The sequence below is a fragment of the Pipistrellus kuhlii genome, unplaced genomic scaffold (assembly GCF_014108245.1).
Source record: "Pipistrellus kuhlii isolate mPipKuh1 unplaced genomic scaffold, mPipKuh1.p scaffold_m20_p_20, whole genome shotgun sequence".
Taxonomy (NCBI): Eukaryota; Metazoa; Chordata; class Mammalia; order Chiroptera; family Vespertilionidae; genus Pipistrellus; species Pipistrellus kuhlii.
In genome coordinates, this window is record NW_023425516.1 from 16,030,477 (window position 1) to 16,053,059 (window position 22,583).

General features: G+C 49.5%; 1 protein-coding gene across 2 annotated transcripts; it reads left to right on the forward strand.

The window, feature by feature from the left end:
• The first annotated feature begins 624 nt into the window (after positions 1–624).
• Positions 625–22,429, forward strand: ALDH2 (aldehyde dehydrogenase 2 family member). Of its 2 annotated transcripts, none has more exons than XM_036449330.2 (13): positions 625–817; positions 7,450–7,554; positions 8,554–8,694; positions 10,413–10,492; positions 13,108–13,219; positions 13,669–13,797; positions 14,229–14,342; positions 15,232–15,334; positions 15,796–15,980; positions 18,098–18,262; positions 18,854–19,011; positions 20,592–20,706; positions 22,052–22,429. In XM_036449330.2, exons 1-13 carry the CDS (start codon positions 692–694, stop codon positions 22,082–22,084), a joined length of 1,566 nt encoding a protein of 521 aa, XP_036305223.1. In that variant the 5' UTR covers positions 625–691; the 3' UTR covers positions 22,085–22,429. The 2 variants fall into 2 exon arrangements, with proteins under 2 accessions (XP_036305223.1, XP_045441567.1); XM_045585611.1 differs by lacking the exon at positions 625–817 and adding an exon at positions 2,201–2,221.
• The last annotated feature ends 154 nt before the right edge of the window (positions 22,430–22,583 follow it).

Consider the following 22,583-nt stretch of genomic DNA (forward strand, 5'->3'; position numbering starts at 1 on the left):
TTCCATTCTAAACACCTTGCCACCACCTCTAAGGCCCTATCTGCCTCGGCCCCGCCCACCTCTCCTCCTCACCTCACCTCCCATCACTCTCCCCTAATTCACTTGGCTCTATTCTTTCCATTCCTCTAACACGCGCCTGGGTGATCCCAATTCCAGGCCCATGGACCCGCTGTTTCCTCCCCCTTCCGCCCTTGCAATGATCTTAGATCTTTAACTTACAATCCAGGTCTTACATGTCACTTCCTGACCGTGGGATCTAAACACCAACCCCGTCTTCACCCTATTCATTCCCTTCCCATGCCTGTCACCATCCGAAACCGCCCGCCTTCGGTGGAACCTCGGTCTCCCCCACTGGAGTGGAAGGCCCCGGAAGTGAGGACAGGGGTGCTCGGCTCAGGCCCGTACACAGTAGGTTCAGGTGCAGCAATCGCGAGGTCGGTGACCCAGCACACGCGGGGCCGCGCCGGAGGAGTGCGGGGCGCAGAGGGGGCGCGCCTGGGAGGGCAGCGGCCCCCATCCCCACCCGCGTCCCCACCTCTCCCCGCCGCGGGCGGGCGCTGCGGCCTCCCTCGGGGCAGCTCCGCCCCCCGCGCCCCGCTCCGCGCCTGCGGGTTGGCGGCCGCGCCGGGGCGGGGAGAGGCTGTGGACGCCGGAGCCCTCGGCCGCCACCGCCGCCCGCTCCGCCTGCAGCATGTTGCGCGCAGCTCTGCTCGCCGCCTCGGGCCTCGGGCCGCGCCTGGGCCGCCGCCTCCTGTCCGCCACCGCCACCCAGGTGGTGCCGGCCCCCAACCAGCACCCCGAAGTCTCCTACAACCAGGTGAGGCCGCCGGCCCCGACCCGCCGGCGCTTTGTCCTCTCCGGGGACGGGCCAGGCCCCTTGGGGCCTCAGTTTACCCCGTTAGCCGCGGCTGGACTTGGCGCACACGTTCCCGCCCCGCGTCGGACAGCCCTGTTGCACAGCCCGGCTGAGTGAGACGGGGTCGTTCCTGGTTTGGGTCCGATCGCCTCCCGGCCTGCTGAACGCCCCCCACCCTCCCCCGTCCTCCCTCCTCCGGCCTTGCTGCCCAGACTTCTCGGGCGCCCCTGTGTCTGCGAAGGGTCTTCACCGCCTCCCACTCCAACGACGGTCTCGTTCTTGCACGTCCCTCTTTGCAGGGACTTTTAGGTCGTTTCCTTGGCCATGTCTTCCTCCTCCACTCATGCTCTTGCTCAAGGGGTTCCGGGCGGCGGGGGGGGGGGGGTGGGGGAGAAAGAGCGGAGGCCAAGGCCGTTGGCGCCCCCGGCATCCTCACTGCTGGGGAGGGAAGGGCACGGGACCGTCGCCGCTGTGCCGTGCCCGGCAGTGTCTGCCTTCCGAGGAGCTGGCTTCCTTCCACCAAACCAAGGAGGGCTTTCCGGGGTGACACCGATAACCGCCGGCGATGCTCACACCGGCCTTGGTGGTGTTTCCTCCTGTGATCTGTGAGTTTGGGTGAAGCGCCGGAATTCATAGAGAAGGAAGTCAGTTGTGAGAGTTCATCTGTTCTGTGTGCAACAAGTGGAGCTGCTGTCCTTCTCTGAGCTCTGGTTTCCTCTGTGAAGCGGGAAGGGGGTGAGCCCAGGACCTCACCCGCTCCTGAAGGCACTTCCAGAAACAGCAGCTTCTAGTTCCCTGAACAACCTTTTGTACCTGGAACCATCCTAAGCATTTACCTGTTTTACTGTTTAGTCCTTACAACAGCATTTGGAGGTAGGTTCTGTGGCTATCTCCATTTTACACATGGAGAGACTGAGCTACAAAGAGGTGATTTGCCTCAAGGCTGAAGTCAGTGGCAGAGTTGGGGTTCACATCTAGATCCCAAGAGGAAGCTCCTACCCAGACCATCCTATGGTGCTGCTGATGCATCTCTGGGGGGATCGAAAGGGCGAGTCGGCCCCCAGGTGGCTGCTTCCAATAGCATGTCAGGCCCAGAGTTTGGCTGCAAAGCTGCACGCAGGTGATGGGTACAGGCACGGCCACATGATGCTAGGGATGTTTCCAGAGAATAAAACAGTGTCCTTTTATAACACCAGCCAGAAGTGCTGCAGCTTTAATTCCCTTGGTGTAGGCTGTGCGAGTTCATGCTTGAAACATTTGACTATCAAAAGATGCAGCAAAAAAAAAAAAAAAAAAAAAAAAGATGCAGCAGAAATATCATGGAGGGCGAGGCTTCAGCACCCAAACCTTGGTGGCCACATGGAGGTGAGAAAAAGGATACACACACACACACACAGGTCTGGTGGATAACCTGAGTCCTGTTCTCCAAATTGAGTCTGAGAATGTAAGTTGGAGGAGTGGAGTGAATTCTCTCTGAGACTCCCCCCCAAACCCCTCCTCCAAGTTATTTTTTTAAACCTCACCCTAGAGTAGGGGTGTCGAACTCAATCAGAGAAGGGGCCAAAATCTAAAATCCAGCCTAAATCGCGGGCCGAATGGTTTACTGAACAGTCATAAACTCATTGTGATGGAAACGCAGCAGAGTGCAGTGATGACAGCGTGGTGCGGGCCACATTGCAAGGCCTGGCAGGACGGATTTGGCCCGAGGGCCTTGTGTTTGACACATGTGCCCTAGAGGATACTTTTTCCATTTATTTCTAGAGAGAGGGGAAGGGAGGTAGGAGGGGGAGAGAGAGACACACACACATTGATCGGCTTCCTCCTACAAGCGCCCCCCCCAGGGGCTGGGAAACCGGAAACTGAGATATGTGCCCTTGACTGGGAACTGAACCCACAGACCTGAGCTTTAAACGTTCGCTGCACATCGGCCAGGGTACCTGTGACTTTTCTATCGGATTTTTGGAGATCATAAAAGTAACATGTGCTCACTGTATAAAAATGCATAAAGTATTGTAAAACTTCCGCATACCCTAAGGCATTTCCTGTTAGCAGATGTTGCAGACATTTTCTCTGTATTTGTGTGTGTGTGTGTGTGTGTGTGTGTGTGTGAGAGAGAGAGAGAGAGAGAGAGAGCACAACAGATTTTTTCTTTCTTTCATAAATTAGATTCTAGCACTTTCTGTTCTGAAGCTATCTCATTGAACAATGTTATCTGCATTCTCTCTCAGTGGGCACTTTCACATGGTCCATTCTCCCAAGGACTGCAGTCTCCCAGCATGCTGGCACTGCTCTTCTCAGAGCTACTAGCACTAGCACTAGCACTAGCAGCTATTTGTTTTGTTTTTAATTCTGATCTGAGAATCTTTTCCCATTGATTATCAGAGAGAGTGGGAGAGAGAGGGAAAGACAGAAACATGGATGTGAGAGAAGCACATTGATTGGTTGCCTCCTGCACGAGCCCCAACCAGGGCCCTGGGTCAGGGAGGAGTCTATTGAACCCGGGATCCTTTGGTCCGAAGGCCACCGCCTTATCCACTGAGCCACACTGGCCAGGGCTGTTTTCAGTGTTGAGTTATTGCAAACCTTGCTGGCAAGAATGCCAAGGCCTAATCCTAAACTTTTGAACCTTTTACCAGGGGCTCTGGATAGGAAGCTGACATTTCCCTGTGGTTATCAGCTTCTTGAAGTGCAGTGAGTTGTTGGGGAGTCTGGAGTCTGGAGTCTCCCCAGAAGGAGATATCCTGAGCTCTTCTGAAGTTGTGCGGATGAAATAGTGCGTCCTCATACCGCCCTTAGCACCTACCTGCCTGGCTCATGACTACTGGTCCGTCCACATTTAGCAGCCGTCAATGGCAGTGGGGATAACGGTGCTGCTGAGTTTTCAAGACAATGTGATGTAACTCCATTTTATGTGGGTGCTGTTGGAGTTGTAATTTGTTTCCTAAATGAGGGTTTGGGTGAATTAAATTTGTATCTCTGTTCTTAGCATCTTGACCACAACACTCAGGAACTAAAGAGAAAACTGACAAAAAGGGAATTAGGAAAGGATTTCTCTATATGAATTTTCTGATTACAACAGTAATACATCCTCAGTATACAAAGTGAAGCATGTGTGTCTTGCGGACATGTGTAGGTATCCCCCAATCCAGTGATTTTCTTTCTTTTATAAAAAAAATATATTTTTATTGATTTTTTTACAGAGAGGAAGAGAGAGGGCTAGAGAGTTAGAAACATCGATGAGAGAGAATCATCGATCAGTTGCCTCTTGCACACCCCCTACTGGGGATGTGCCTGCAACCAAGATACATGCCCTTGCCCGGAATCGAACCTGGGACCTTTCAGTCCGTAGGCCGAGGCTCTATCCACTGAGCCAAACCGGTTTCGGCCAATCCAGTGATTTTCGATCACTTAATGATATATCAGGCCATGTGCCCAAGGCCTGTACCTACATTTTACCTTGCATTCTACCAACAACTCTAATAGCCAGGCGTTACTGCTGTCCCATCTTACAGATGAGAAAACCAACTCTAGCATGCATGTCCTTAGCTACCCTGCCGCCTCATGCCCAGGCTTTATGGTCAGGAAAAAGATGTAAATATTTAAGGGACAAGGGGATGGATTGTTTGAAATTTAGACGGAGGAGCTATGTTCCTAGCTGAGATTAGAATATTGAGTGTTGCGCTGTAAATATTTACTTAGGGTACAAATGGTTACCATTTACAAAACTATGTGTACAGCTTGTGCTCTAGCAGGGAATGGGAAAGAACATGTTGCCCCTCCCCAGCCTGCTGCCCCTCCTGAGGGAGGAACTACAAGTCTGCTGTTCCCTCCAGGGCCCCAGCACCAGCAGCCCTAGGTACTCACCCAGAGGCCCCTCTGCTCCCCCCGCTCTGTTGCTCTCTGACCCTGAGGTCTGTTCCTCACTCCTGCCTGTTTGTGTCCACTTCTCACTTCGTTGGTTTCCTGGATGCCTGAGTCTTTCCTGCCCAGGATGGTAGCACAGGAGGCAGGACTTGGCGGTTCACTCAGTGCCTGGCACTCAGTGAAACTTACTGTGGATGAGTGAATCCAACCTCTATGAGTTTTGCCAACAGTCCAGATTCAAAGTGTCAAATCCCGAAGAGTGGCTAGAGTGTCACTCTGCTTCTAGAAACGAATGAAGTGGGAGCTGTCCCAGGGTGACTGAGTTACGCATGTTATGTAAGTCAAGCTTTGGGTTTCTGGCAGGAGATTACGATGAACTTGGCTTGGACTCTTGCCCTTGTGCTTATTCAAGAGAAATAACAAACTCCTCAGTGGGAGCTGGACTTCCGTAGAGGCTCTGTTCCAGAACCTTCCTGCCCTGGGTCCCTCCCCAGAGAGGAAGGACAGCTCCAGGGGAAGGGAAATGGGAACCCTAAACAGAAGGAAGATTCCAAGTTCCTGCAAACCCAGGATTATCTCATCAGTTTGGAGCGAGAATAGATTGTCGAAAATTCAATGATGGAGACTGACCCAGCAAATTCAGGGCTTTGAGAGGCAGATAGGTGCCAGGTTTCTTTGTCTAAGAATGGGGTGGGGGGGGGAGGGACCGGGGTGAGGACAGTGGGAAGTTAGCCAGACTGGCCCACCCCTCTGCTTCATCATTCATGATCTTTGCAAAATAACGATTAGAACTTTTCTAGGACAAACTAACTTAGTATGTTGCTGTGCAGGGAACAACACAGAATGATACAGACCGACCTGGCCCTTGCTCCTAGGAATCTTATAGCTGAGACAGCCACAGGATCTAGAGTAGTGTATGTGGGGGGTGAGACCCCACTATGAGTGGGGAGGACGGGTGGCTTAGGAACTTTACACCCCAGACACGTTCCCCAGGTGTTAGCTCTACTCCGCCCATGAGACTCCCTTTCCTCCACATTCCCCAGGGGGAGGGGCTGGCTCTCAGAGAGGACTCCACCAGGTCTACCTGGCTTCGGGCCTGAGCTCTTTCTGCCACACCTGCTTCCCCCACTGGAAACTACCCATCACCCACTTCCCAGCCCTCCTGCCCCTCCTTTGGGAAGGAAAAAAAGGTGTCATTTTCCTTAAGATTAATGATCAACCAAATAATCTGAAACCACACAAACATATTTCCAAAGAATCTGACTGGTGTTTACCCACATTCTCCTGCCAAATGCCAAGAGCCTTTTACTGTAGGTGCACAGCTGCGGATTCCCCCCCATGATGGCGGGGTAGGGATTGCACTGAGATACCAAATTTGAGCCTGGGAAAGTGACCTTTGATCGGCCCTTTCCTGACCGGCTCCTTGCTGTCACCACCCTTGCTGCCATTGTCAGCATTGCACTTACTCCATGGCAGGCTGGCTGCAAGCACCTAGAACTGCCGCACGCCCTTTATGAGGGCTGCTATGGTGACTCCCAAAGGCTCAGGGAGGTGGTGCACCTTGCCCCATGGGACACAAGTAGGAGGAGAAGTGCCCGAATTCACCCGGGTTCTAGTCTTGACCCCTGTTCTTGAGCATGGAGCTGGGCCAGCCCTCCCTGGGCCCAGCTGGCCCCCGAATCCCTGCCCTGGATTGAGCTATGACCTTAGCTTTGCTTGGTGCTCCTTTTTATCAGCCAGGGCTCTAGTCAAATGCCCGCTTCTTAGAGGCCCTCCCCAGTCATCCCAGCTAAAGTTCTCAATCTCCCCCTCTAGACCCGTCCCTGGACCCAATTTTTCTCCTTTGCACTTGCCCTGGCAGTCTGAGGTTGCTTGTGTATTTGATTGCTTCTTTATTTTCTGTGCTCAACAGAATGCCAGCTCCATGAGAGAAAGGTCCTCACTGGGTTTGGTTTCCACTGTGTCCTCAGCCCTAGAATGTGCCTGGCTCATTGCCGGTGTTCACTAACGTTTGCTGAGGGGACAAAAGAATAATCTACCTCGATTCTCCACAACCCTGTGCCCTAGTGTGTTAAAGGAAAGATGGTTGCAAATTCTTTGCAGCTCCTCCCAAGGAGAGGTGGGGCCTCCTCTCCCCTTCCCCACGAGTCCGGACTGAGCCTGTGACTCACTCTGATCAGTGAAATGGGTGTCAGAAACGAGGCCATGTGACTTCCGGAGCTAGATCTTAAGAAGCCTGTCAGCATCTGCCCGGGTCTCTTGGAACATTCTTCCTGGGCAAGGCAGCTGTCTTGTGAGAAGTCTGACTAGCCTAAGCCCACCATACGGTCAGGAAGCCCAAGCAGCCACGTGGTGCCAGATGCAAGGGAAGAAACCATCTTGCACATCCAGCGCCAGGCACCCTCACTTTGCAACCACTTGAGCCCAATCAATGGACATAACCATTATTAGATAATACTAAGTCAGTGTAAGCCACCATTGTGAGGTGATGTTACACAACTGATAGATCATTTTTCAGATCAAAGAAACCAAGACACTGAAAGATCAAAAGACTTACCCGAGGTCAGTCGGCAGAGTGGGCACTCCAGCTCGGATAATCTTCAAGGCCTGCGGCTTTTAACCTTGTGGTCACATCACTGAGTTAAATGATATGTTCTTTCCGATTTTTTGTTTAATATCAGTTTCGGGTTGAAAACTGGTCCTGAGAACTTTCTGTCTTCTCATTGTAGATCTTCATAAACAATGAGTGGCATAATGCTGTCAGCAAGAAAACGTTCCCCGCCATCAATCCATCCACTGGGGAAGTCATCTGTCAAGTAGCTGAAGGAGACAAGGTGAGAACTGGTGGCTTACCTCGGAGAAGGGGTGGGCAAGGATAATTCAATTTTTTACTTAGTATATTTTTTATGATGGAAACTTTATTGTGTGCGTATTGCTTTCATAACTAAAAAATGTCAATTAAAATTGAGTAAATGAATCAACAGAAACTCTTCCTTGCAGACAAAGGTGCTAGACTGTATGTAACTTCATTACTTCTTACTGTTGTGGATTGTAGACTTGCAATTGAACTTGAGAATATCTATTCTAGTCTCTCCAGAGCTAGATGGAAATCTTGTTGAGTAGAATTTAGGTTTCCTGAGATCTAGCTCTGGTGTTGGTAGTATGTTTTGTTTTCCATATATATAGTAATTAAATAGTAATAGTTAATTACAATTTTTTATATTATACTTTCAATAAAAATATGTACTTTTTATAGAAACAGCATTACAAATAATTTAAGAATGCCTCATTTCCTCTGCTTAAGACAGTCTTCTATAGTCATTCTTAAGGCCTGCTGCCTTTGCTAAAAGCAAATGTGATGAATGAGAACCGTGCTCCCCACTTCCTGAGACACATCTCTCTTATAAAAAATGTAGCTGATTTGTCTGGGTTGGTTTGCAGCTTCCCCAAGGAGAGGAAAGCTGGTAACCCTGCATTTGCTGGGCACTGCCACTGTCTGAGAAGGAATGGGTAATTAAGCTCACAAGGCATGCTTTCTTAGGAAGGGAAAACATGGTCACATTCTAAGCACTGACCCTGGAGTGCCTTTCCCTCCAAAACTCATTGGGGGATTTTGAAATGAAATTACAGAAATGGAAACCGCCAGGGTCCTCATTCCCTCCGTGACCCCTGGGAAGGCCAGCCTGAAGCTCACGAGGGCGAGCCCTTCGAGGCTGGGACGGGTGTCAGGGCAGGGTTCTGTACAGGCATTGACTGGTGGCCAGTGGGGTGGGCGGTGTTTGGAGGGGGCTGTTGCTCAGAAGGCCTGAGCTGCCTTGCTGGGTGTTTTCCAGGAAGATGTGGACAAGGCAGTAAAGGCTGCTCAGGCCGCCTTCAAGCTGGGCTCGCCCTGGCGCCGCATGGATGCCTCCGACAGGGGCCGGCTGATAAACCGTCTGGCTGACCTGATTGAGCGGGACCGGACCTACCTGGCAGTGAGTTCTCAGCCCCCTTCCCTCTTATCCCACATGGCGAAGGGGTTCAGAGCATCCCATAGACAACCAGGGAGGGGCCACAGTGCTGACAGGTAACTGGTTCAGAGTGGCAGAGGCTGGGTTCCTTTGGGATATGTCCCTGCACCAACCAAAGGAGTCTCTTTAGATGCAGTGGGTTTGGCTAAGCAAGGAGGAGACTAGGGGAGAGAGGAGAGCCATGTTGGGGAGTCTTCCCAGGAGAATCCCCCAGGGATGGACACCTCTCCTGCACATCCTTCTCCCTGGCTGCCAGAGGCAGAGGAACCAGGAGGCAGTACGCCTTCCTCTCGCCTATACATTCTCTACTTAGCAGCCAGAGTGACCCTTCTAGAAGGCAAATTATATCATGGAGCTCCTCTCCAAGGCCTTCCATGGCATCCTGTGTCCTTAGGATAAAGTCCTGTTTCCTCAATGTGGCCTGCAAGGCCCTGCCTGGTCTGGCTCCATCTCCTAACTCATGCTGGACCTTGGCCCTCACACCCAGCTCAGCTCACCTGCCTGCATCCAACTTTTTTTCTTTTTCTTTTTTTTCCCCCTCATTTTTTTTAAATTAAGGTATTATATGTGTACATACCTTACCAATCCCCCCTTCCATACATACCCTCCCTCCCCATAGTTTTTCGTCCATTGCTTATGCTTATATGCATGCATTCAAGTCCTTCGGTTGATCTCCTACCTCCCCCATATATCCCTACCCTCCCCGCTGTAATTTGACAGTCTGTTTGTTGCTTTACTCTCTCTGTATCTATCATTTTGTTCATCAGTTTATAATGTTCCTTATTATCCATAAATGAGTGAGGTCATGTGGTGTTTCTCTTTCATTGACTGGCTTAGTTCACTCAGCATGATGTTCTCCAGTTCCATCCAGGTGGCTGCAAATGATAAGAGTTCCTTCTTTTTTATGGCGGCGTAGTATTCCATGGTGTAGATGTATGCACCCAACTATTTGACTACCAAGCTTCTTTGAGCATCAGGGCTGTTGCACATACTGTTCCCTCTGCCTGGAATGTTCTTTCCATCATCACCATTGTATCTTCCCCTTTTGCCCAGTCACCACCTACATGTCCTTCAGGTTGGAGTTTCTCAGACTGGCTTGGCCTTCTTCCTAGAACTCTTTTTTTTTTTTTTTTTTTTTAATATATTTTATTGATTTTTTTTATAGAGAGAAAAGGAGAGGGATAGAGAGTTAGAAACATTGAGAGAGAAACATCAATTAGCTGCCTCCAAGGTACAAGTCCTTGACCAGAATCGAACCTGGGATCCTTTGGTCCGCAGGCCGATGCTCTATCCTCCGAGCCTAACCGATCAGTGCCTTCCTAGCACTCTGAACCCATGTGATTGATGATTCCTGTCTTTCTTCACTGGCTCTTTGCTCTGGAAGCTTCTTGTTAGTCTCTGTATTCCCAGCCCCTGGATCTGGCATAGAGCAGAAACTGAAAACAATGTGTTTGTGAAGTGACTGAATGAGAAGTCGGTGCATCCTTCTCCTCATCTCCCTGCTCATTCTCCCTGCCTTTGGAGAGGGGGGCTGCTGGCCCAGAAATGCTGCGATATTCAGTGGCCCAGATTGGCCACAGCCCTTCTCAGCCCATGCTGCGCCTCTGTGCTGCTTGTCACTGGTTTGCTTTGTTTCATTCCCGTGCCAGTATGTCTGTGCTGATCGTGTTCTCTTTTCTTAGGCCTTGGAGACCCTGGATAATGGCAAGCCCTATATCATCTCCTACCTGGTGGATTTGGACATGGTCCTCAAATGTCTTCGGTAGGGCCTCAGGCTTCCTGGTCTTTGTTCTGGCTCTGCCAAAGGGGAGGGCGAACTGGGGAGGTAGAAATAGGATAATGTAAATGGATCATGAGAATTGAAGAAAAGTGTTCTACTGGCATCTATCTTGGGAAAATCCCTCAGTACCAAAATTATAATACTGTACTAGAGGCCCAGTGCATGAAATTTGTGCACTGGTAGAGTCCCTAGTGGCTACCAGCTGCCGGCTGGGTACTCCCTCCCTCCTTTTCCCCCCAGCCACCTGCCTCCACTGCTGGCCTCCCTCCCTCCCTTCCCCTGGCTGACCCCACCCCCTGGTTGAACTCCCATAGTATGCATTGTCCCCTTGGGCAATTCGACCAGGAGATTGGGAGTTTGACTGCTTGCTATAACGTGCTGGCCACCAGGGGGTGGTGCGGACCATGGCAGAAGTTGGCAATAAGCTGCCCGGGGGCTGGGGCGATGGGGACGGCGGTGCAGTAAGAGTGTGGGTGTCTGCCAAGCTTGCTCTCACTCCCTGCTACTTTCCCTTGAGATGCCAGGGCTCACGTGCTGGGGAAGCCCATGTGCTTAGGTGCCGAGTGCCTGCGAGGAGCCCGCCCAGCATCTGAGCAGCCTCTTCTGGGTGAGCCGGGCCGCAGCTCTCGGGGGCTCCCTGTGGGTTCATGCAGAAGCTGGTCTGCGAGGCCAGCTGGGAGAGTGCGCTGTGTCTAGCTGAGTTCACTATATCTCTCCCTGGGGACTCGTGCACCATGACTCAGGCGGAGGGGGCCCAGGTGCTGCCCAGAGCCCAGAGGTCAGCTGGCACCTGCCCTTCCACACCAGACGCTCGTGCTTCAATCGCCAGCCAGGCCTAGGGACCACACCCATGCATGAATTTTGTGCACTGGGCCTCTAGACTAGTCATGTTTTTCTTGATTCTTGAGTCAGTTTTGGTAATGTATGTTTTAGTTGGATTTGTTCATATCCTTAGGGTCAGGGGTAGAGAATGTACAAGGCCTTCAAAACCATTTGGTCTGGTCTTGCCAAGGCATCAGGGGTAAGTTAATTAAATATTTGACCAAACATAGCAGCCTAATATTTAATTTGATCATTTTGTATGGCCCTTGAATGATGTTCTAAAAATGCAAATGGCCCTTGGTAGAAAAAAGGTTCCTAGTTGTCCAATATGTTGGCTTCAACTGTTCATAGTATTCTCTCATACCCTTTTTATCTCTGTGAGGTCGATCAAAATATCCTCACTTTCATTTCTGATTTTAGTTATTTATGTTGTCTTCCTTTTTTCCTTAGTCTAAGCTGAAAATCTTTCAAGTTTGTGAATCTTTTCAAAGAACCACCTTTTGGCTTTGTTAATTTTATCTATTTTTTTCTATTCTCCATTTCATCTATATCTGCCCTAATCTCTATTTCCTTCCTTTGTGTTAGTTTGATCATAGACATTTTATTTTATTTATTTTATTTAAAAAAATATATTTTATTGATTTTTCATAGAGAGGAAGAGAGTTAAAAACATTGATGAGAGAGAAACATCGACCAGCTGCCTCCTGCATGCCCCCTACCAGGGACATGCCCGCAACCAATGTACATGCCCTTTGACCAGAATCGAACCTGGGGCCTTCCAGTCACAGACCGACGCTCTATCTACTGAGCCAAACCAGTTTCGTCATAAACATTTTATTTAAAAAATATATATTTTATTGATTTTTTATAGAGAGGAAGAGAGAGGGACAGATAGCTAGAAACATCCATGAGAGAAACATGGATCAGCTGCCTCTTGCACACCCCCTACTGGGGATGTGGCCGCAACCAAGGTACATGCCCTTGACTACAATCAAATGTGGGACCCTTCATTCCGCAGCCGATGCTCTATCCAACATCAATGAGAGAGAGTCATCGATCAGCTGCCTCTCGCACACACTCCACAGGGGATATGCCCGCAACCAAGGTACATGCCCCTGACCAGAATTGAACCCGGGACTCTTCAGTCCCCAAGCTAACCCTCTATCCATTGAGCCAAACCGGTTTCAGCAGGTTTGCACGTTTCTACCAGATCTGATCCATGGTTGTCAAATGCTGGGCTGGTGCAGCAGTCACAATTTAATAAATCTGAATGTTTATTAAAAACACCCATTCCATGCCTGGCTGGTGTGGTGCAGTGGTTGACGGTTGACATATGAACCAGGAGGTCATGGTTTGATTCCTGGTCAGGGCACATGAACAGGCTGCTTGACCCCCAGAGGGGGGCGTGCAGGAGGCAGCCAGTCAATGATTCTCTCTTATCATTGATGTTTCTGTCTCTCTTCCTTTCTGAAATCAATAAAAATATACTAAAAACAACAAACGGATTCCTGGGCATCCACCCAGAGAGCCAGGTTAAGAAAACTGGAAGTGGGCTCTTGGAATTTGGTGTTTTTTATGAGCATCCCAGGTGAATCCGGGAATTAGAAGTTAGTTCCCTAGAGTGGATTATTGTGACCTTAGCAGTTAGGTTGTTCTGGGAACAAGCTAAGAACAAGGGCAATTATCAGAAACACCCAGGTAGACAGTTTGAGGTTTTTCTTTCTGCTGAGATTTATAGGGGTTCCTGACAGAAGTTTGGACTTTTTCTTTTGAAGTTATTATGCTGGCTGGGCCGATAAGTACCATGGGAAAACCATTCCCGTTGACGGGGACTTCTTCAGTTACACCCGCCACGAACCTGTGGGAGTGTGTGGGCAGATCATCCCGGTGAGTGTCAGCCTTATAACAAACGAGTGAAGTTTACTGGGAGCGCCTTGAGGCGTGGCAGTCTCCAGCAGGCTCAGGAGTGTGAACGGGGTTTTGACAAAGCCAACTTGGATTCAGGGCCCTGCCCTTCCACTCATGAACTTTGTGACCGTGGGTGAGTCACTGTCTCCCTAAGCTTGAGTTTCCTTATCTGCAAAGTGGAAGGGAACACAGACCTGTCTTAGGGCAGAAGGGCAAGGAGGACTGAATACAACAGTTTAGCTTCATACAAGGAAGCACTCAGGAAAGTGAGTCCCTATTTCACCCTCCCTCACCCATCTGTCTTAAAGCTACGACTGAGTTGGGGAAGGGGGAGAGGGGCAGAAGAAGGGGTTCAGGGAAGTCACTGCTGCTCTCTGGGGAGTCACTATTGTTTACTTGGGTTCGGGAGTGACTGTTGTTTACTGCAGTGGAATTTCCCGCTCCTCATGCAAGCATGGAAGCTGGGCCCTGCCTTGGCGACTGGAAATGTGGTTGTGATGAAGGTGGCTGAGCAGACGCCACTCACCGCCCTCTACGTGGCCAACTTGATAAAGGAGGTGTGTGGCTGTCCATCTTGACCTCTGGGTGCTCTCTACAAGCCGTCTCTACAAGAGTTCTGAGGAGGGGGCCTGAGTCCAAAGTGAGGGGCATTTGTAGAGCAGGGGCTAAGCACCCCCATCACCACACTTCAGCTAAAGAGGCCCCATCTTTCCTGTTTCTATCTTGGCTTCATTGGAAGACCCCTGTGAACAATGAAATTGTTCGAAGTGATTACCATCGGGGGAGTGACAACAGCCATGGGGAACTCTGAGACACATGTTTCTTGCTGTTCTGTTTAGCATCCCAGAGCGGCTCCCCATAAGACTACTTCTGCTCACCTATGTCCGGGCCTCACTCCTTGGCGTCTCTGGGGAGGGATGTGTGTGCCTCTGTCCAGGCCCTGGAGTGGGAGGATGATGCCCAGTGTCTCCTGGTTGTTTACACACAGGCTGGCTTCCCCCCTGGCGTGGTTAATATCATTCCTGGATTTGGTCCCACGGCTGGGGCTGCCATTGCCTCCCACATGGGTGTGAACAAAGTGGCCTTCACCGGTTCCACCGAGGTAAGGTGTCCCCAGGACCTCAAGCTTGCTGGGTGTTTGGTTCAAGTTCTTACTCTCCCGAAAGGATGATGCATTCAAGATACACGTGTTCATTCAACAAATAGGTCAGCAGTGGTTTTGTGCCAGGCTGAGAATGCGGAGGTGAGGAGCGCCCCGTCCTGCCCACAGTGTGCCATGCACAGGGGACCACACTGCACACGTCGTGGGAGGGTGGCAGGGCAGTGGGTTTGAATTCTGCTAGATTTATGTTGCCTGGGTGTGCATTCTGACTCCCCGTTAACCAGCTGAGTGACCTTGAGTAAAGATGCAGCTCCCAAACTTTAAAAAAATATATATTTTTATTGACCTCAGAGACGAAGGGAGAGGGAGAGATAGAAACATCATTGTTGAGGGAGAATCATTGATCATCTGCCTCCTCCACACCCCACACTGGAGATTGAGCCCGCACCCCAGGCATGCGCCCTTGACTGGAATCGAACCTGGGCCCCTTTAGATCGCAGGCCGAAGCTCTATACACTGAGCCAAACTTGCTAGAGCAGCTCCCACACTTCTAAATCAAGGAATAACAGGGTTGCTCCTACCTTTGAGGCCATTGTGAGGATTGAATTCCATGCACACAAAGCACTTAGTACAGTACCTGGGATGTATGTGGTGCTCAGTGTGTAAAAGCCACACATCAATGACTGCTGTGTCATTACTATCATCGCCATCCTAAGAGCACAGGGTGGGGCAGCGATGGTACGTGAGTGGCCAGATTTGGCGACATTCTCCAGGTCTTTCATAATCTAGCTTGTCACTCGGTTGTGGGGTCCTCTGTTGTGTGTCTGTGAGAGCACTTGGTTCTTCCTCCTCCCACTGAGAGCTGGTCCCTGTTTCTGCTTCCTGGCAGGTTGGCCACCATATCCAGGTCGCTTCCGGGAACAGTAACCTCAAGCGGGTGACCCTGGAGCTGGGAGGGAAGAGCCCCAACATCATCATGTCAGATGCCGACAGTGAGTTTGCAGGGGGAGGAGGTTTGGCCATGAAGGGAGCCATTAGCTGTCTGTGCTGAGTTCCTCACTCTAGCAGTCCTCATGTCTATCAGCTCCATTTCTGGGCCAGGGCCTCGAGATGAAGGCCAGGCTCCTCAGCAGGCCCTCCAGCCAGCACGACCAGCCTCTCCCACTTCTCTCCTCTCTGCTCCCTCTAATCCAGCCAGCTGTGCCAGGCTTTCTCAGACCGGACCACTTTTCTTCCATGGCATCCTTTAGGGAGCCTTCCCTGCCCGCCATAGGCTGGCTGGGTTGGTCCCCCAGCTGCCCCCGGTTCCGTCACCACTGTGACCATGTCTGTCTGACACATGGCCTGGCACCCCGCAGGCGCCATGCTGTTGGTGGCGTGAAAGGGTTAAGGAGGTAGGCAGCCACTGGGGCAGGGTCGTCCTCTCCTAAGGGTCGTCTCTCTGCCTCCACAGTGGACTGGGCTGTGGAGCAGGCCCACTTCGCCCTGTTCTTCAACCAGGGCCAGTGCTGCAGTGCGGGCTCCCGGACCTTCGTGCAGGAGGATGTTTATGATGAGTTTGTGGAGCGGAGCGTTGCCCGGGCCAAGTCTCGGGTGGTTGGGAACCCCTTTGACAGACAGACTGAGCAGGGACCACAGGTAAGCCGACAGCCATGGGTGGGTCTGGGTGGCTGGAACCAGCAGGGAGAAGTAGAAAGGGCCTCGGACTCAAGAGTCAGACAGGAATGGCTTAAAGCCTAGGCTCTGCCATGTACCAGCTGTGTGTCCCTGAGAAGCCACATGGCTGCTCTGAGCCGCCATTCTGTCATCCTTTGCACCTGCCCTTCATAAATCCAGGAGGCTGCGGAGTGGAAGTGAATGATGGAAAGCACTTTGTCAGTGTCTGTGCAAAAGGGAATGCTTGCTTCCTAGGCCGTGGCCACCTATGAAATGCATCTACCAGAAGGACACGCAGATCTGTTAACCATGATTATTTCTGGGGAGTGGGGTCGTGAGTCATGACACAGAGAAGGGAGGGTCTTCACTTTATACTCTTCTGAGCTGTTTAATTTTTTCTTAGCCAGGAAGATGTGTTCATTTTAATCACTAAAACTCTAGTCAATGATAATTATAATAAAAAGAAATACAGCGCCTGTCTACCATTTCCTCTGCATCCTGGTCCTTTTTCCAGCGTTGTCCTTAGACCCAACCTGCCCTGGGCTCCTTCTCTACAGGGCCCAGCACTGGCCTCCTCCAGCCACCCCTCCTAGGGACAAGGAGTCTGCAGGGTCTGGGATGGTCCCTGCTCTCACATGGCCCTGAGCCTACTTCCAGGGCCCACGGGCGCCTCTCTGCAGGCTCCATCCTCCTGAGGGTGGCCGTGCTACGGGTGTTCACTCCCCAGGCACCAGGACGGCCAAGGAACCTTTTAAAAAATTAATCGTATATAATAAAGATGTAATAGGCAAATGGTCGTAACGACTGCATAACGACTGGATCAAGGATCAGCAGGAGGGTGGGGCAGCAGGAGCTACAGGAGTGGGCAGGGCAGCAAGCTATGGGGGCGCGAGGGAAGGGTGGAGGGGGATAAACAGGAGTATGGGGCAGTGGGCAGAGAGCTACTGGAGGGCGGCAGCAAGCTACTGGTGCATGTATTCGTGTGCAGGGCTACTGGTAGACTATCCAAAAACCCCCACAGAAAAATGAGCAGAAACTATAGAGATCCCATATCCCCCAACTCTCCCTTCACCCCCCCTAGTTTCCTGTTACTGACATCTTGCATTAGTGTGGCACATTTGTTAAAACTGATGAGCCCATATTAATTTGTTATTATTAACTAAAGTCTATAGTGTACCTTAGGGTTTACCCTTGATGTTTCACATTTTATGGTTTTGACAAATTATAAAGATGTGTCCAGCATCAATTGTCATACAGAACAGTTTCACCAGAAACCCGTGTCCCACCTGTTCTTCCCTTTCTCCCTCCCCCCAGCTTCTGGCAACCACTGATCTTTTCACTTCTTTACAGTGTTGTCTCTTCCAGAGAAGGTCATGCAGTATCAAGTCTTTTCTGATGGGCTTTACTGCCCCCCCCCCACACACACATCCCCCTCACTTCTTGGCTCTCTTTACTTAGCAATGTGCATCTAAGGGCCCTCCCTGTCTTTTTGTGACTTGATAGCTCATTCCTTCTAATGGCTGAATATTCCATTGAATGGATGTGCACCCATTTTGTTTATCCACTCATCTATGGATGGACCCTTGGGTGGTTTCTACTTTTTAGCTATTTGAATAAGGCGGCTAATGAATCTCACCATCTCTCTTTCTCTTGCTTTTCTTTGTGGTTTGTGGATATTTAATTATTTAGTATCTATATGTATATGCAATTCATAAAGTGCTTTCCAAACTTGTATACAAATTTAATAAAACAAATGGGGTGGGGGCATGTACTAGAGGGGTGGGGGCATGTACTAGAGGGGAGGGAGCAGGCAGGGAGAGGTCAATGGGGGAAAAAGGAGACATATGTTCAACATACCTTTGCCATCAATGTATTTTCTCACTATTTTAAATTTTTAGTAATTTCAGAGTTGAAAAATAAAACCAGAGGGTTTGCTGTGCAGTTCTTGAAGCTTTTTCTTATATTTATCGGCCCTTTGTGTTCCCTATCTTGGCTCACTTATTCATTTCCCAGTTCTCTTCTTGCCAGTGCGGTTCTAAGCCTGAAGCTAGGCAAGGTATGGCTCTAGCATCTCTAAATCCGGGCTCCTTCGCCTGCAGGTGGATGAAACTCAGTTTAAGAAGATTCTGGGCTATATCAACACTGGGAAGAATGAGGGGGCGAAGCTGCTGTGTGGTGGAGGGGCAGCTGCTGACCGAGGCTACTTCATCCAGCCCACTGTGTTCGGAGATGTGCAAGACAGCATGACCATCGCAAAGGAGGAGGTGAGCCGGGGGCCAGAGCTCCGGGAAGTGGATAATTCATCTAACATCTGGACCCTGTGACCCAACAGCTGGCTTTGGGCCAAATCCTGGCTCTGTCCCGAGGACAAGTTATTTACAGTTTACGTCCGATCTTGACCCTCTCCTCTCGGAGCTGCTGCTGACATTTTGGCCACTTGGAGTTTCCCCAGTGCTTTCCCCTGAGAGGGCTGAGAGCAGCCACATCCCGACAGCAACAAGCACACGTAGCTCCTGCATCTTGGTTTCTAAATCCCGTTCTTCACACAAAGGAACCAGGATTCTTTGAGAAAATGGCTGATCCCAGGAAAAGGGCAGGGAGAGTACAACATACACCTGGAGTGTCTTGAGAGCAGAGACTGTATTTTGTTCAATTGTTTCTTTAGCATCTAGTGTGTGCCTTGCTGAATGGCTGACTTAAATTTTAGACATTAAGTCTATGTGTGACATGTCAGTAATGCAAACATTGCAGAATTGTTTAGAAATAACATCCACATGTAAAGCACGTGGCACTGGGAGGTAACTGACCCCGCTAGCTTCCTTCCTTTTGGGTTCCACTCTCCTCTCTCACCTCAGATCTTTGGGCCAGTGATGCAGATCCTCAAGTTCAAGACCATAGAGGAAGTCGTTGGGAGAGCAAACAGTACCAAATATGGGCTGGCTGCAGCTGTCTTCACAAGGGACTTGGACAAAGCCAGTTATCTGTCCCAAGCGCTCCAGGCTGGCACTGTGTGGTAAGGCCTCCCAGCAGCCCCTCATGCCCAGGCAGGGATCCCCGAAGCCAGGGTCTTCCAGAATCCAGTGCTTACATCCCAGAATTTGGGGTACTGGGCTCAGCTGCTCTGGGCTCAGGGAGTATGTGGGACAGCAGACAGATGACAGCTTCCCTGCCGCTCTCCAGGAGACTCAACTTCCCTCAGTCCAAATGCTTGTGCAGTTCTTCTTGGGCAGCAGATGCATGACTGGGGGCTCCTTGCCAAACTGTAACAAGGGTGGGGGACCAGAGCTAAGGGCCCTTCACAGGATCTTAAAAGTTTAGCATCTCCCTCACACTCATTAGGATGGCTGAAATTTTAAAATCCAGAAAATACCAAGTGTTAGCGAGACTGTGGAGAAATTGGAACCCTTGCACATTGCTGATGGGAATGTAAAATGCTACAGGCATCATGGAAAACAGTCTGACAATTCCTCGATAAGTTAAACATAGAATTACCATAGGACCCAGCAATTCCACTCCTAGGTATATACCCAAAAGAAGTAGAAATATACATCCACACAGAAAAGTGTACCCAAATGTTCATAGCAGATTATTCATAATAACCAAAAGGTAGAAATAGCATAAAAGTCCATCAACTGGTGAATAGATAAACATAATGTGGTCTGTCCATGCAGTGGAATATTATTTGGCCACAGACATGAAAGAAGTATTGCCACATACTACAACATAGATGAATCGTGAAAACATGAAACTAAATGAAAGAAGCCAGACACACAAGGCCACATCCTATAATAAAACCCTAATTTGCAAATCGACTGAATGGTAGAATGACTGGCGGAACAACCAGTCGCTATGACACACTCTGGCCAGTAGGGGACAGATGCTCAAGGCAGGAGCTGAGCTCAAGGCTGGCAAGTGCAGCAGTGGTGGCGGGAGCCTCTCTCACCTCCGCTGCAGGCAGACGATAAGGAGCGAGGGGTCCTGGCCTGCGAGATGGCACAGGCCGGGCTGAGGGACCCCTGCCAGTGCATGAATTTCATGCACCAGGCCTCTACTATAATATGATTGCACTTATAGGAAATGTCTAGAACGACAAATCCATAAAGTCTGAAAGTAGATTATTGGCTTCTAAGGATTGGGAGGGGGAGTGGGAAGTGACGGCTTATAAGGCACAGGGTTTCTTTTTGAGGTGATAGAAATATTCTGGGATTACTTGGTGATGGTTTGGACAACACTGTAAATATGCTATAAAAACACTGAATTGGACACCTTAAAATGGTGAGTTTTAAGTTCAATTAAAGTTTTAAAAATTGCAACAAGAAAAGGTTAGCATCTCATTAGCAAAAAACGGATTAACAAAAAAGAGATGCTGTCACGTGGGGTTCCCGTTATACTGACATCCATCTGTGACCACATCATGAAGAATGAAGATGGCCTACGGCTTTATGTCTTGAAGCTTTCAACTCCGATGTGGCTAGTTATTACTATTCTTCCCATTCATTTTTCCTCAGTAAATTTTAGAGCAACAAAGGAGGTCTGAGGAGTATGACACATATCCCCGAAAAGTTATTTCTGAAATCCTCTTTCAAACTATAGGATCAATTGCTATGACGTGTTTGGGGCCCAGACACCGTTTGGTGGCTTCAAGATGTCTGGGCTTGGCCGGGAGCTGGGAGAGTACGGCCTGCAGGCATACACTGAAGTGAAAACCGTGAGTATGGGCACCTTCCCAGACCTCTCCGTCATGACAGACCATCAGTATTTATTACTGATTTCTTGTTTTAAGCTAGAGAAGCTACCAAATAAGGTAAAGACCCCGTCTGTGCTCTCTCCCGTGAGAAAGAACTAGAAACTGAACTACTACTCTGCCTACAGTCTTAAAACAAAACAAACAAAAACAAAAGAGGAAGGGGGAGAGAGAAACATCAATGATAAAAGAGAATCATTGATTGGTCGTCTTCTGCATGCCCCCCACTAGGGACCAACCCCTAAACCTGGGCATTTTTTTTTTTTCCTTTCTTTTTTTGGGAGGCATGTGCTTTTGTAGAAAGAATTGGCAGCATTTGATTCACCTGCCAGCATTCACCCTGTTCCAGGCACTGTGCTTAGTGCTTGTGATAAAGAGTCCTGTATTTTGAATTTGGAACTCACATGATGATACTAACAAAAATAGGAATTTTTCAGGACAGGAGTCAAGTTTGCAGGGAGGAACAATGAGAAAATATCTTCTTTTAAACTCATTTTTACTAAGTGCTTATGTTGTGCCAGAGTCTGTGCTAGACTTTCTTAGGTACGTCACCTCGTTTTGTGCTCACAGCAACCTCATGAAGCAGATACTGTTATTAGCCCATTTTACAGATGAGAAAACAAGGCATGTAGAGATGAAGTACTTGCCCAGTAGGGGGTAAGGTTGGGCTTCAACCCCAAAGCCATCTGAATGGACTCTTCCCACTTAACACACTGAGACACCTGTAAGCTTCAGCACATTGTTTTTTCCCCTTTGATTCTCTTGGGGAAGAATGTGGATCTAGGTTAGGGCCTCTGAACCTTGCGGTTGGATAATGCTTGGTTGTGGGGCTGACCTGTGCAGTGTAGGATTGTTGGGCAACATCCCTGACTTTTACCCTCTAGATCAGGGGTGGGGAACTTTTTTTCTGCCAAAGACATTTTGGACATTTACTAGTATACCTAACCTCATTCGCTTAATAGAATTCACTTAATATAATTTCTTTTGCTATGAAAAAAGCTCCTAGATTTATTGAATTTCGAGTCCCACCGGTGGTTGCCTTGGCAGAGTCAGACCAAATGATTTTGTGGGTCTTATAGGACGCGCCCGGGGCATCTAGATGCTCATAGGAATTCCTCACCCCCATCCCATGACAACCACAGATGACGGGGAAGGAAGGCAGAGTGTGATCTCATACAGAATATAGACCTAGTGGTTCCTGGGTTTGGCCAGATGGTTGTTCAGATGTCAGAAGTAAGGAAGCCCTTTCTTCTGAAGGTGCCTGCAAGCCAGCATGGAGGTGTAACAGCTTCTCTGCATCCCCTTACAGGTCACAATCAAAGTTCCTCAGAAGAACTCATAAAGAACCACACTGGCTTCCTTACTTACCCAGTGGCTGGGTGTCCAATGGAATCAACAACAAAACCAAGAAAAGTGATCCCGACATGCTAAAAGTCTCAAAAGAGAAATTCTCCTACACAATCTCTTTGAATTCCTTTTGGGTGGGTGGGTGGGGGGGGGGGGGGGGGTGAAGAAATTAAAGTTTTTCAGAAATAGCCTGGAATGTCTCACCTCATCTGATACACTTTTGTAACTCGCCTTTAAGGGGGAAGAAAAACCTTTGTTTACAGCTGTACTAACACTGAGACCACAGCTAGCACGTTGTTTTGTATTCTGGGTTAAAACTCATTAAAAACAGTGTTACTCTGCACTTTTTGGGTGACTCTTCCTCAGTAACCCAAGGAATTGCTGCCACACATGTATGTGTCCCTGTGTTTGCATGTCACACTGTTTATGACACCCCTCCCCTACTGTGGATAAACAGCTTTTGTTTGTGTGCATTAATCAACAAACACCTATGG